The 15,100-nt window shown below is 40.1% G+C and overlaps 1 protein-coding gene across 3 annotated transcripts in view; it reads left to right on the top strand.

Moving 5' to 3' along the window:
* fnip1 (folliculin interacting protein 1) overlaps positions 1-15,100 on the top strand; it is a 34,688-nt gene that overhangs the window by 2,317 nt on the left and 17,271 nt on the right. For 2 of the 3 annotated variants that reach the window (XM_017705282.2, XM_017705279.2), the window contains exons 2-5: positions 8,851-8,980; positions 13,014-13,145; positions 14,344-14,447; positions 14,616-14,690. In XM_017705282.2, coding sequence (XP_017560771.1) covers positions 8,851-8,980; positions 13,014-13,145; positions 14,344-14,447; positions 14,616-14,690 — 441 coding nt within the window. Of the gene's footprint in view, positions 1-5,977; positions 6,520-8,850; positions 8,981-13,013; positions 13,146-14,343; positions 14,448-14,615; positions 14,691-15,100 lie in introns of those variants that run through there. The other variant, XM_017705280.2, reaches the window with a different exon arrangement.

Raw genomic sequence — 15,100 nt, 5'->3', positions numbered from 1 at the left:
CATGTATTCTTTTGGGGAGAATGCAGGCAGATCTTTCATTCTGATAGTAGAAGTACATTTTATCATCTTTTTGCAGTACTACACATTTGAAAAATGGGGGGGGGGACAAAGTACAGTTTGGAGTTTGTTTGTTTATGTATGTATATATCGCTGCTGTTGGAACAAAACCTTGTATCTCCATTTTTGTCATTTTTCAGTTTTGTACATAATTAATATTTTTATTAAGTAATTGAAATAGGAATATCCTTAAGTCCCAGCCATAACCTCTTATTTAGCACCCATACCTTGCTGACACACACACTGGCCTCTAATCCACAATCATTCTTTTTCAGTTTTTTCCTCCTGTTTATAAAGAACCTGGCTTGGGATGGTTAAATACAAAGGAATATGGAGCTAATTGGGCAATTTTAGTGGTTTTTGGTCCATTTTTGCATTTAATTGTCCCTAGTGAGGTTTTCTGTTAACCAAAAGCAGAGATTTTAAGGTAATGCGACTCCCTGTTTTAATGTATTCTGATGAACAGATGGATTTTTGAATGGTTCACATGGCAACAAAATTTTCCAAATGTTTTGACATTTCTTCTGTTACCTAGGAATATGCCTGCTTGAAGCCTGGTCAAAAGGGTTTGGGTGTCACTAGAGTTGTTCTGTTTTTGATTACTGATTTGATTTAGTAAAGTCTAGATGTTTTTACTTCATCGTAGAACCTGTAGAAACTTTTCGTCCTAGTTAGTGGAATTATTAAGATGTCTGCTGAATGACAAGCCAATAGAAAACGCCCTATAAATCTCAGAAGAACTGGTTGAAGGCCTTTATGCTGAATGAAATGGAGATTCCTGATGTGCTGTGTAGTTGACTAAGCATGACCTGAGTAAGGGATCTAGGACCTCTGTGCAAACAATGGTGGGTTGTGGGTCATTGTGGTCTGGTTACTATGAGGGTCGTGTTAAGAGAGATGTCTGTCTGAGTTGCCTTCAGCCTTGTTCTCAAAAAACTCAACCAAGTATTGTTGAACCTTTTATCTTCTTAGATTCATGTTTTGAAACTTTATGCATTAGTATGCCCAACTAATAGACTTTACCAAAACATACTAGAGTAGAAGTAAACCTATTCGGTCCTGTTGTCTATAAAACTACATTGAGTTACACTTGCCCTGCAGAGTGTGTAAATGATGCTCTCTTGGTTTTAAGTTAAAGTGAATGCAGCAGTTCATTAATCCAGATATGAAACCATACTTAGAGGCTGGACATTAATCTACCTGTCTGATTTAAGGTTTATAGAGTTCTCTGATCACCTTTATGACAGTGTAGTTAGCTAGTTATTTTAATTGATCTTAAATGTAGGACGAAGTTGCAGTAAACACCTGATCCATGCTCATTAACAAGCCCTTACTGAGTTGATGTAGGTGTGTTTAAGCAGCGACAGCACTAAAATGTGCAGTGCTATTGGAAACTCTGCTGTACACAAGAGGTTCTCAAACCAGTCTTAATGTGCCCTTCCTCCCCAGTCTGTGTTTTTCCTCTGATCCAACTCCTAACACACCTTTACCAAGTATTCCAGGTCATTTCAGGCCATTAAGGCTTTCCCACCAGAATGTTGGATGGTGAAGTCGCTTGTCGAACATGCGGCATGAATTGCGAGTTGTGAGACGTCGCCACTATTCGTCATGGTGGAGGATGGTGCGAGCTATCAAACAATGGAAAACAGTCAGATAAACTCTATAAATGTAATGAATGGTAAAATGAATTTTAAACCCTCATTTTATTCATGCTTTGAGTTCAAAACACAACTAAAATCAGCCAAAACTGATAGACATCAGTTGGCTAATGAACTACAACGCCCATTTCACATCCTCAGTGTTCTGTTTGTCTCTCACATAGATCATGTGAATGTTCACGTTGGGTGAATGAGTTCAGGCATGGAGAAAACTACTCCCCCATTTGCTCTTGAAAGCAGCACTGGTATAGTCAAGAACTGGTTTAGAGCAACAGCCAGGAAACCAGGAGAACTGTTTAGAGAACCACTGCTTTAGACTAGGGATGTGAATGGGTATTGGAGTACTCTGTGAAACGCTCAAGGTGCCATATTCCACGACGATAATCACTGGGTTACTTATTTCCTTTCTTCACAGGAAGATATAGAGCAGTTTAGTGAAGCTTATCTTTAAAGAAGAATGTGAAGTGTTATGATTTTGCTCGTATTTATCAGTAAGTATGAGTGCCTTAACAGGAGTGTTGCTGAAGACAAGGCCTTATGTAAATGGGCCGCTGTTGTACCGGTTAGCTGTAGTTTTAGTTCTCATCTGAAGACGAAGCCTCATCTGACATGGAAAAACGACTCTTTTCCCACAGCTTTTTGGAATAATGAAATGGTTTTTAAATGTTGCTGCTTTTATTTATATATATATATATATATATATATATATAATCCTCTAACCATACCTTAATTTTGACCAAAGTTCTCCTCCCACCCCCTTCTGGCAACTCATCTAGACATCCTTTCAAGAACTCTTCCGGACACTTCGGTGTTAAAATGAGTCGGAAATAACTCGATGTTTGTAAAAATGTTAATTTTTAAGCAATAGCTTGTGCATTTTCTACTCCTTTTGCATATTCTTTATTTTTTCTTTAAGGATAGTAAAACAAAGACATGCAGACAGTAATCCAGCATACAAGTGTGCCCAGCATGAGTGTTTGTTGTAAGTGTATCAAAGCAGCAGAGATACAGCACTTAGTGGTCAGTGAGTTTAGTAGAGTAATCTCAATATAAATGGAAAATAGTTCATTGCATAGCTAAAAAAATATAATAGCCATCTTGAAGTCTTAATTGTGGCTCTAAATGTGTTTTTAGACTTGCCAGTTTTTGATTTAGACTTGCAGATTGACCGAGTGCTAATTTGAAGGTTTATGCCTCCATTACTTAGCCAAGCAAACCTCGGATGCCAAACATCTCTTGGCTGATCATCTGCATGTGGGGTTAAAGGATAAATTGTTTAAATTATACCTTTAAGGTAACTTGAAGGAGCACCACATTACTGTTCATCAATACTCAGGGTTGCACTATACTGGTGAAATCCAGTGAGGGCAGCTAAATAGGTGACCCCACCCTAAGAAAAGCCCAAAGCACTGCTCACATTTCTTTGGCTCAGGGAGACACAGGGCAGCATACTGCACATCGTTCGTATAGAGCCAAGGGCTTTTGTGTGCCGTGCTGTTCTGCCATTGGCCTCATGTCAAATGTAGGGCTCTGCGTCTCTTCTTGGCACACGTGGAGCCAGTTAACTTGAGTTAGGGCTGAGCAATAGGACTGTGTTTAGTTGAACTGTGATAAATTACATTGTAATATGCTTTTCTACGCATACCATAGATATCAGTTCCTAAGAATCCTGACTTACCGCATGTTTCATTAAAAATGACATAATTAGGCCTGATTTATTGGATTTAGTTCTGTGCATTAATCAAAATAAATGTACTCCTATGTTTTTGGAAGAAAATTTGAAACTTGTGGCACTTCTAGGTGGTTCTCTCTATTCCAGCTTCTCAAACTTCATAAACTAAATATTCAGATTTAAAATGTAAATAAAAAGTCAAAATCTTTACAAATAATTTCGATGGTGATGCAGTTGAGATTACAAGTGATAAACCTGAAGACGTGTCATCCCACCAAATATTTGAAATATTTCCTAACCTTAAATGTAAACAATCAGCCAAGATAAGTGTGCTTTCTGGAATTGCTTCTTTACTTAATACCCCTATGCAGTTTAAGGAAAAGGTGGGATGTAGGTCATTTAGTTTGCATAATGCTTATTAGTGGCTATAAGGTAAAATTTCTTACTAAATTCAGTTATTCCAGTGCAAAACTAAATCAAAGGGGGAACATTGTGTAATCCCCTTCCTCACCCACCTCAAAGTATTGCTTTAAAAGTTACCCATTTACTATGTGGAAACACAGGTTAATACAAAAAGTCTCTTTAATGCAAACTGTCTTGCTGCCTTCCTCATTATGAAAGATCTATCAGTTACAACAATCTCTTACAACATGCTCAAGCAAGAGTGTCCGTACACTACCAGCAGCTTGCTGGCCTCGACTTTGAGAGAAGTGGACATCTGAGTCATCTATCAAATCTCATGGTTACGTGGTGGTAATTTTAGACATCACAAGAAGCTCCTTTGCAAGTAGCTGTGTTTCATAGTAACGTCCCGTGGTGTGCAAAGCCTCATTCATCAAGATTTTGTGGCATGTTTGACAGAGGCTTCATACCAGCCACCTGGAAAATGAAGATGTGGCTCGAGGTACATCACCTCTATAGAAAAGGACTCGACTAAAACATTAGAAGACACTATGCGGAAGCTGTTTTTACAGACAACATTGTCACACAGTGAATTGGTTTGAGGCAGGTTTGTGATTTCGGCTGTTTCTGTGATGCTAGTTGACTGGGTATTGCTTAAGCTGCCATGAGTTGTTGGCTAATTTAGCCTCATAATTCCAGTGCAAAATGAAAGTAACGGTGACATGGTGTGGAAGTTTTAAGTCTGCAACTGTGCTTCCCATCATGTGCCAGTCCGTGCTATTTAAAGTCGTCCTGAGACTTCTTAGAACTGTAGGATCGTGGTAAAGAAATAGTTTAGCATAATGTTTCGCTACTCCTTTTTACCCTTGGTCCCCTTTGTGTTGACCAATGCAATTTCTTCCCGGTTGTAGATGGTATGTCTCTTTTTGTAAAGGTTTTGGCTGCAGTAAACATTTCATGATTAGACCATGGCTGATAGTATGCCTGATGGCATATAGGCCCAAGTCTGATTTTGCCCACAGAGCTACATATGCCTTATTGATGTTAAATGGTGCTAGCCTATTTGAGTGTTTGTTTTGCAAGTCTGCGGCCATAATACTGAGGCCATGTGTGAGACTTGGCCTTATCTCATGTTTACAGAAACAGCTGCTTGGATTAAACATTTTCTGGTTGTGGTAGACTTCCTTTAGATTTTAACATCCATTGGCTTTAAATCAAAGGGTGTTGAATTTGATCTCCTAAATAAGAAAAACATTTACTTAACTTTTACAGCCATCTTGGTCTGCTGAAAGAACTGCAAGGTGTGCTCGAACAAGTTAATTGGCTGGGCAGTGAAAGGACTCCATCTGCCACTCATCCAAGTCATAACACCTTTGTAGCGACCTATGTCTGGAGACTCGGCCATACCAAGGAACAGTGATGACTATGATAGTACGTGCAATTCATAACCGGTTGCTTTAACCTGAGGCACTTTCAACTTGACCGTTCCTGGAATGTCTTGGTGTGACCTCATCTGCCAGTGGTGGATCATGTGAGTTTGGAATGCATCATCAATCATCCTGAAGCTCATTCCAGTTTTTCGAGTAGAAGTAAAGTTTTCTGTATGGTCCATTTCTGAAAGCTACAAAGCCAAGCTTAAAAAGACGTCACTTTCAGCGGCTGTTACTGTTTTGTATGGATCATCAAAAAAGAGAGCAAGCAAAGGTTTGTTTTGGGTTGAAAAGGATCAAGAATCAAACATCCACCAAAGAATAAACTAAAAGAGTTAAATCATACCATCATACCATCATAATGTAAAAACAGTATTATTGTTTTCACAGTGTCCTGTATCTTCAACAGTCACATGTAGTCTAACAAAAATAAATATCTTAAAATAAAGCAGAGCATTATTTGCCAATGTCATGTTATTATGTTATTAATTGGTTAGTGTGTATGTAATAAATTGAAATGTAGTGCTATAATTGCAATGCTAGTATTTTGTCAGCCTTGGGGGGTGCGTGCGTGCGTGCGTGCGTGCGTGCGCATGCTTTCTTGAGCAGATGAAGAAGGGCTAGAAGGCAGCTGTTTTTGGCTCCCCAACCCCCATCCACCCCGCCCCCCCCTCCACACGCCCACCAGAAAGCATGATTAGGCTGATCGCTCCTAGCGACCTAGCAGGGTTTAATTTTCATCCTGAGGTATTCCACACTTGCAGCCAGGCCACAGACTGGAAAAATACCCAGTGAAGGCATTCAAGATTATTCTAGCTAGCAGGCAACAGTTGCATCACAGCCAGGATATTTTTTTATGTAACTCCGGAGTCCTTCTGCACCCACCCCACCCTGCAGCTTCCATTTGTGCATGGAGTACTGCAACCCCCAAGTTAAAATACAGGAGCTCAGCATCATGGGAGGAAATTTTGAGAGGAGGGGTCTTTCTTGCTCTCCAAGGGTTGCTGTCCTTGGGAGGGGGATTCGGATTAGGCGTCATCAAACTGGATAGCCCGAGCTCTCGCTTTCTTTAGTTTTGTTGCCACGGCCAGTAGAGTTGCATCCATTCATCGGCCCTCGCCAAGATGCCTTTGTCCAGGCTGTGTCCAACCCGACCCGGACGTCACCTGACAGTCTCATGTTGTTTTGTGAATTTAGTTCAGTGCTATTCTTAGCAGCGCTCGCTCCAGTGAGACAGAGGGCAAGCGCAGGGCCAAGGAAGAGCGAGGAGAGACACTGGCAGATCCACAATGATGCCCAGGTACCCGGCCATTCTTTCCCTGCATACATCCGCTGCGCATTTGTGCATTGAAACCCTAATTTGAATTGGCGCTGTAGCAGGATGTCTGAAGCCAAGGGCCAGACAGAATGAATCGAGGTTGTGCGAGTGAATTGGCGTGACGATTTGTGTGGTTTGACTGGGTCAGTCATGTCCTGCTGCCTCTGGAGTAGAGAGCGTTAGTCGTCTTTGGGGATTGGCTATAGCCGTGACAGCCTTGCATAATGTTGAGGAGGTTCTGGACGACTGTTCAAGGATTGGTTTGCTACTTGACTGCTAATTCTGTGGACTGCTCAGTCAGTTTGAAGTGTTAAATGACTAGTTCTAGATCAGATTGGGGTTTTTTAGTTTTAATTCAAATACAAAAAGTTAAACTGGCTAGTTAAACATTTAGTGAATCCAGTGGTCAGGATGAGAAGATAGAAGCATTTAGTTTCTGGTTAACTGGGTTTACATTGTTCGTGTTAGTGTGCTTATAAGTGCTGATTTTTGGAAAATGTATGAGTTTTCATTGCATTGTGTTCGGGTCTGTGAACGTTGCAGTTTAGTTTTGATACTGTTGGTCATCCAACCTGTAAACAGCTGTGAGCAAGCTGTGAATAGAAGTTTCAGTGAATTCAGGTTGAGACGAGACAGACCTGGCGTTTCAGAAGCGAAACCGGCTTTGTGGCAGGATTACCCAGTGCTTGGAAATATCTGTTCATTGTGGTTCAGCTGTATGTGGCATTGTGTCTTTTAGTCCACTGTGGGACTTTATTTCATATTTCTATTTTGACTAGATTTCTGTATAATATAATGTGTCTAGTCTGTGTTTAACAGGCTGCTGCCTGATCATGTAAGGTTATTCTTGGCTTGGTTTAGGAATGTTGAATCCCCAAAGGCTATGAGCTGAATTGTTTAAATACAGCAGTGGGTGCACCCATCTCTGCCTAACTTTTGTTTGGGTGGGGGGGAAAAAAAACTCGCACACATTTCATTGTTAAACTTACTTGCAAGAAAACCCAGCAGTAGCCATATAGATTCCTTTAACAGGGAACAATCAACTGGGCCAACCTAATGTGACCAGTCATTTGCAGAAATGAGCTCTTTGACATTGACACTTAATGGAGCACATGATGTGGATATCCCAATTGGACAATGACTCGAAGGACCAAGAAGCTGAATGAGTGAAGGCGTGTGGAATGTAGTGTTGCCCATGGCGGTAAACAGCTCTGTCCACCATGACGCCCGAGCAGAGTGCCCTATGGTCCTTCTCTTGTCCATTCTGACGCAGGGGCCAGAAATAACACCAGCCTGTGATTTGGATGTTCCACACCTCCCCCTTTCCCCTACACCCTAGAACTCAATAAACAATGAGACCTCTTCAGGTTTATTCCACCTCCCTCCACCCATGTGTTTTACTGACAATTATATTGACCAATATTATAAATTCTCAATGTCAGTGTCTTAAAATCTGTTTTGGTGATGCAGTATGCATGCTTGGCCTAATAAATTAAATTTAAATTCTTATTGAATATTAGCTTCACCTGGTAGTGGTAAAGTAGGTCAGTAATTCTCAAACTGGTCCTCAAGGACCCCCCCCCCAGATGGTCCACATTTTTGCTCCAACTCAACTCCTAACACAGGAATTGAGCAAAAATGTAGACCTTCTAGATGTTCCTTAGGACTGGTTTGAGAACCATTGCTTTAAGAGATTATTTTAAGCCAGTATGAATGTATTCTCTATGTGTAGTTATTAGTCTGACAGTATTAATTGTGAAATGAATGGCTTTCTGTAGTTGACTAAACATGGAGCTCCAACAAAACTATTGGGCTATATGTGGCCATTTTGGGCAAATGACTCATGTGAATTGTCCAGTCATTTATCTTGTCTAGTTATCTCTGTAATTAAAGTGGAGAACCTTCTTTCGTAAAACTTAACTTCCAGTACAGTTTAAGATGTTTTGCTATATTTGACCAACTACACCCGTCCTTGCTGGTTTATTCAGACACAATAAAGCCCAGATCCTCACACTCTGTGCCCTGCCTTCTGGCTGGTTCTGGCTGTTCCCAGAATGAGCCCCATTCCTTACATTTGTTGTGGCTGCAGCTGGAATGACTGCAATGATGGCACTGCTGTTGGCATGCTAGGCTGCAACAATGCCAGCTGACAGCTCAGGAAAGCTTATTAGTCAGCTGTCAGTGTGTCCATCTTTTCTGATTGCTCCCAAGTCTGACTTGTGGAGGAGTCTGATTGTGTAAAAGTGAAGATGCTCTGCGTGTGCTGGAGCTTTGCCACATTTTGCCTCATGTTCATATATGTGTGCCCTGCAGCTGGCCCTCCCCCGAGCTGGAGCCCGGTCAGATCCGCCTCATCGTCTACCAGGACTGTGAGAGGCGAGGCCGAAATGTCCTTTTCGACTCCAACGCAAAGAAGAAGAGTGCAGAAGATGCCTCCGTTACGGTGAGAATTCATTTTTCATATCTCTCCCCCTCTCTCTGAATCAAATGATGCACAGTTCTCTCAGGTTCATACAGCTTTATTGGCATAAATTGTACCATTGGAACATGGAACAAAATTGAGTGAACTAGGACTGCCACCTTTAATGTGGTACAAGAATGAAAGCTTTCCTTTCCAACCTTACGTGTGACTTTGGACCTTTTTTTGCTGCAGTCATGCATGGTCATCACAGTAAAGCCATTCTTCCGCAGCACACAGTGGCATCAGGTTGAGTATGGCTTAAAATAACAAGCTTTTCATTGTAGAAAAACCTTCGTTCTGATGGGCAAAGCGAAGCGCTACATTTGGTAAATGTGATGTTTAAAGGAAACTGGCAAACGACTTGAATGTTTGGCTAGCATATACATTAGTTAGCCAGTATGGAAGTTTTATGAAGTTACAGAATCCATTACATTTAAAACTTTAAAACCATTTCAAGTTTTTTTCCTTCTTTCCTTAAGTACTGCATTTACTGCATGTAGCACTTTGTTTACTACATCAGAATGAAGATTTTTCTGTAAGGAAAAGCCCAGTGTTTGAGGCTGTGTCGAGGCTATGTTTAGTAGGGCTTTGCAGCCAGTCATGAGACTTTACCTGAGGCACCCTAGAGCGCCGAGACTTGCCTTGAATTGTCACTTCTGAATTGTGCTTGCACATTCAAACGCCCCTCTCCCCAATATGTCTGTATTTGTCTCTCAGAAGCAGTTAAGTAGTGTCAGGGAGTTTAGCCACCTTGCTTAGCTGCATCACACGGAGGTCCTGACCGGTTTGAACCGGAGGCCTTATCTCCAATAATAATAGCATCAGCTGACACTGAATGTGTAAGCATTCTTTAGCGTTCACATGACGGCCTCCGTGCTCTCCCTTTCTCACGTCTCCAGCTCGTTTGTTATCAGCTGTCATGAGGCTGCTGCGGGCTCTCTCTCCCTCTCGCGCACACACATACCATAAAACCAAAACAAAACAAAGTTATCTGGTAGTCCCAAGTTCTGAGCCAGGCAAGTCCATTTCCTGCTTTCTGCTGTTCCATAAAAAAGTAGAGCACTATGTATACGTTTATAAATACTATGGAATAAAGCCTAAAAATGAATGTAGAGTAGAAAAGCTTTAAAGCTGTAATATATAAAGCTCATATAAAAGTATACTGTACTCTGCAAAAGTGAGAGACTTCCCTTTCATTTGTTTCATTTCCAACCAAAATGACCTTTTAAGTTATTCATTTTCCAGCATCAGGGGATGGAAACTGAAAACGTATATTTAACAGAACATTACACAAAATCCTCAACAGCAGATTTTTCTGTATTTAGTGTGTCCACCAAGCTGTAGTTATTATGGCTTCTGTTCTTTTCAGGGAACTTCCTTTCTTGCTATTTGTTTTGTTTGTTTGTTTTTGTTTATTGAAATTTGCTTGTTTTTTTTTTTTTTTTTTTTGCATCTCCAGAATTCAGTCGTAGAAGTTGGTTGCATGTTCTGCTTCTTGCAATCAAAGAAACATATTCAGTGATATTGAGGCCTGGACTGATGGTCAGGACATTGTTCTCAGAAACACCAGCAGCAGCTTTTGCTTGATTTTTTTTTTTTTTTTATTTTTTTTTTTTTTGTTTTTTTTTTACCTTTTTTTTCATTTTTTCAGTAATGGCTTCTGGACAGCGACCCACAGTGGTGGCATTATTCCCTCTCGGTGGAAGGAGATGTGAAAACAGAGGCCAAGATGAAAGCTTTAAGTACTGTTTATCTGATGATGAGCGTTATGGTGGTCTACCAGGTCTTGCATGGTTGGTAGGAGTCCAGTTTTCTCTGTATGCCCCCCCCCTTCTTCATTGACTCTCAACTTATACAAATGGATCACCATAACATTCAGAAATGTCTCTTGAGAAACAAACAGCTTGTACTGACTGACTGTTTTGACTAGAAATTGAATGAATAAATAAATAAATGGTCGTCTCTGACATTTGCACAGTACTTGTGCTGAGTTGCCATGGTCTCTTGAAACGAGTGTTAATAATTCAGCAGCCTATTATCAGTATTGCATAAATGTAGAGCAGTAATGCAAGTAGCAGTAGCATGTCATGTCATACAAATTGTACTTCCAGTGAGTTTTCAAGGCTTTTTTTTGTATAAAGAATAGTGACTGAACTCAGTCTGTATTCAGTGTTGTGTAAAGGTATGAAAGGGCATTGGCAGCTGTGATAAACAGATAATAAATACTGTTCAGCTAACATTGTTCTGAACAGCCTGTTTTAATGTTTTTGGGTGAGGCTGCAAGAGATCTGTGACTTGGAGCTTTGCTGCAACTGCAATCACATGATGCTTTTTGGCAGAGGATCTTGTTCCTCCAGAGAGAGTGAGTGAGTGAGTGAGCAAGCAAGTGTGTGTGTGTGTGTGTGAGAGAGAGAGAGAGAGAGAGAGAGAGAGAGAGACAGACAGCGAGCGGGCGCGGTAAGCAAACTGCTCCAGCTCACGAGTTGTTGAGGAAGTCATATGACCTGGGCTCACATGCTCTGCTGCTTTTGTGTGCTTGGTCAGGACACGAGGAGACGCTTGTTTGATGTGAGCCATTAGCAAAGCAGAGCAAAGCACGCATTCCACATCGCCTGGGATCAGCAGAAAACCAAGCCTGCTCCAGCTTTACTTATTAACTCTGCCTCTTTATCGATCTGCTTTATTTTAGTCCCTTTACATAACAGTTTGACTTTTAAACTGTTTGCCTAGATATGAGGCCAGACCGATAATCTTATTTTTGTTCTTTTTCCTGCCTTATCCTCCCTGCTTGTTTTCGTTTGTAAAAGGATTAAAATGCACACTACAAAAAATGAGCCAAGCCTAAAAAGGCAAAACACTGATCTTTTACAGCTACAACAAATCATTTGTCATAATAATAAAAAAGTAAGTTAATATGCATTGTTGACTTTTCCTTTAGATTCCGTCAGATGTTTAATCTTGTGGGTAAACTTGCACACAGCCTTTTACAGAAAGAAGAGTCAATATTGTTCTACTAAATATTGACTGCTATAAATAGATGAAAAACAATGGGCTTCATTCACTGATCTTTCTCATTTTTTTTCATGAATTTCTTCTATTCATTATGAGAGGTCATAAAAAAATCGACATCGGATTCATGGTGTGTTATTGAACTGCAGGATTGTTTGCATGTTTGTGCTTTTGAGTGAGTTAAGATACTGTTCTTATTCAACAAATCTGAAACAAGAAACATTGGTGAATGGCAGAATCTTCGTAGAAGTGTGTGTGTGTGTGTGTGAGAGAGAGATTTTGAACTGTAAACCATTTTGGACTGTAGTGTAGATTACTGAACTTTTTCATGCCAAGGCTCACATGTAGAGGTGGCATTTATACCAAAACCACCATGCATAGGCTTACATTAGGGTTCCTGCCTGGAGGGCTGGTGTCCAGCACAGTTTGGTGATTTTTCTCTGCTTTCCATGCACAAAACCTGGCAATTAATTGCTGACTTGAACCAGGTCTTTTTGAGCAGAAAAATGTATTTATGAATATTATCATTATTATTTTATTAATATTTAATTGTATTATTTTATATAATATTTATTAATGTTATTAGGATCATTATATCATTAGGATAATTATTTATTTTATATTTAATTATATTTTGCTTGCATTATGCATAATGTATGATGAGTTATAATGAATATACAAAGAACTACAAATTTGTTTCAAAATCTCTCTTTTTTATAAACATAGAACTTAAATGTATTATTGGCAAAGTTTAAAATCCGTTTCTCTGCTTGTGTTGCTGAACTATGAGTGAAAAGTAATTAATATAAAGTTGTACCTTGTGATCTCCAGTGGTAAACACAACCCATAGAATCACGGTTTTCTTTATTTGAGCGAGTTATTTAGAGGTTGTGTATTATGTGTATGGATGGGAAGACCATGCATTTTTCCATGTGGGACCACATATTTGTATCTTGATGCTAAGATGTTCATGTTTGTGATTTTGTGTGTGTGTGTGTGTGCGCAGAAGACGTGCAGCGAGACGCAGGCTAAAATGTTCGGGAAGTGCTGTCAGCTGAGGCCAACGGGGGGCAGCTCAAGCTCCCTGGACAGTAGCTCTTCCTGTGCATCGGAGCCCAGAGAACACAACAGATTTCAGGTGACCAGACTGTAGGGGTGGAGCAGTTACTGGGTTGAATGATATTCACTGGGTATAAAATGCAGTGATAATCTTACCAGTTTAACTTTGAGTGATTCTCTAAACATGTCTGATTTACTCTTTTCAAAAGGCTGCATGTTGTATATTCCTCCACTTCTTTTTTATTTTTTTTTTTTTTAATTATTTGTATTTTTTTTCTTCTTCGCTTTTATGCTTGCATGAGGTGAAGAATGGGTTTAACGATAAAAGTGAATTTCAGCTAATGGTCCATGTACGCAGTGGCGTTCACAGGGGTTTGCTGGGTAGTGGTGAAGTGGGACAGTGACTTCAGCTCTTATTAAAGGGGCCGCTCTGCCCAGTGTCTCTGACCTGTTAAGGCTCCGCCATGTACTAACAGAGGACCATTAAAACCAAGAGATTAAAAAAAAAAAGTTCTAATTCTTCTAGTGTATACGCCACACATGTTGAGCAAGTCTCTTGTCTCGCATTGATGCCCCAAGTGTGTCATGTCATTTTCAGAAATATGCACAAAACCATAGCTGATGGAAACACTGCTTAATATGCATTTTACTTGCAAGTTTGCTTAAAATTTGTGAAAAACTTCAACAGAAGCTCAACTATAGTGAAAGTAATTGACCTACTGCTGCAGTTTCACTGCCAAGCATGCTCCACACATTTTCTTGTATAATAATCGCATCACTGAACAGCAGCAGTGTTTATTTCCAGTTGTATTTCTAGTGTTAAACATGAGACATTTATTAAAATGTATACTAATAAAATATATTTTGTGCAAAAAAAAATTATTATTTGGATCTTCTCAATTTCTCACTTAATCTCTGAAATATAGAGAGGCATTACAACTTTAAAGCAGCTGTGTATATGCAAGGGGTGAGTGATTATTACAAAAATATCAATACCAGGAGTACAAAAATCATATGTACAATTATTTTCATGTACTTTCCTGTACGAAATCCAAATAAAACAGGCCTGTTTATGGTCTCTTCGTAATGAGCCATACAATTTTTTCATGTTCAAGTTCTGATGCCTTCACAACATACTCAGAAAAGTGTGTTGTGACACAGTTTATCACGATAATGATCAATATCGCCATATCACCCACCCCAGTATATGCTGCTTAATACTAAGCATTTTGCTCTGAAGAGATTTACCTTCATTACTTTTTCTTTTTTTCTGTTAGGGTGTGCCACGCTGCTCCTCAGATGCCAACATGCTGGGGGAGATGATGTTTGGCTCTGTTGCGATGAGCTACAAAGGCTCCACACTGAAAATCCATCAGATCCGGTGAGGCAGGCGGAGGGAAGGGGAGGGCAGGGCATGTGTGGGTTGATGGAGGAATAAGAGTAGTGTCACATTGACCAGCTATCATTTGACTGACAGAATGCACACACTGCCACTGACTCATGAACAGTCAGAGATGACCTTTGTTCTCTCGCTCTGTCTCACTGGCAGATCCCCCCCACAGCTAATGCTGAGCAAAGTGTTTACCGCACGGACAGGGAGCAGCGTCTATGGCAGTCTCAACACGTAAGTTCTGCTCCTAGAGGTGCCCATTCTGGGAGACGTATATCACAATACTTGTCATTCATTTTTACGATTCATGATGTGACAAGGTAAACTTTAGACAGCCAAGCCACTTGGGAGCCGTTGATGAATCTGTTTTAATGCTGTTCGTGTTCTAGAGCACACAACATTTCTATTTTCAAACATATATCCTCTGCATGGCGATTCAGAACGTCCTACTTTTCATTGAATTTAATTTCCAAAAATGCACTAAAATAAGAATTAATTTTTGAAACACAAATTTTTAATTTATGACCACCTTTCACCACCCTTTATCATCCTTCCTCCCACTGGTCTCCACTTGTCATTACTTTTAGTTATTGAATGAGGGCCATATATTACCTGAGCTGTCATTTGCTGTCTTTCTTAGCAGA

This window comes from Pygocentrus nattereri, chromosome 16 (genome assembly GCF_015220715.1).
Source record: "Pygocentrus nattereri isolate fPygNat1 chromosome 16, fPygNat1.pri, whole genome shotgun sequence".
Taxonomy (NCBI): domain Eukaryota; kingdom Metazoa; phylum Chordata; class Actinopteri; order Characiformes; family Serrasalmidae; genus Pygocentrus; species Pygocentrus nattereri.
This window is presented reverse-complemented; position numbering and strand designations above follow the sequence as displayed.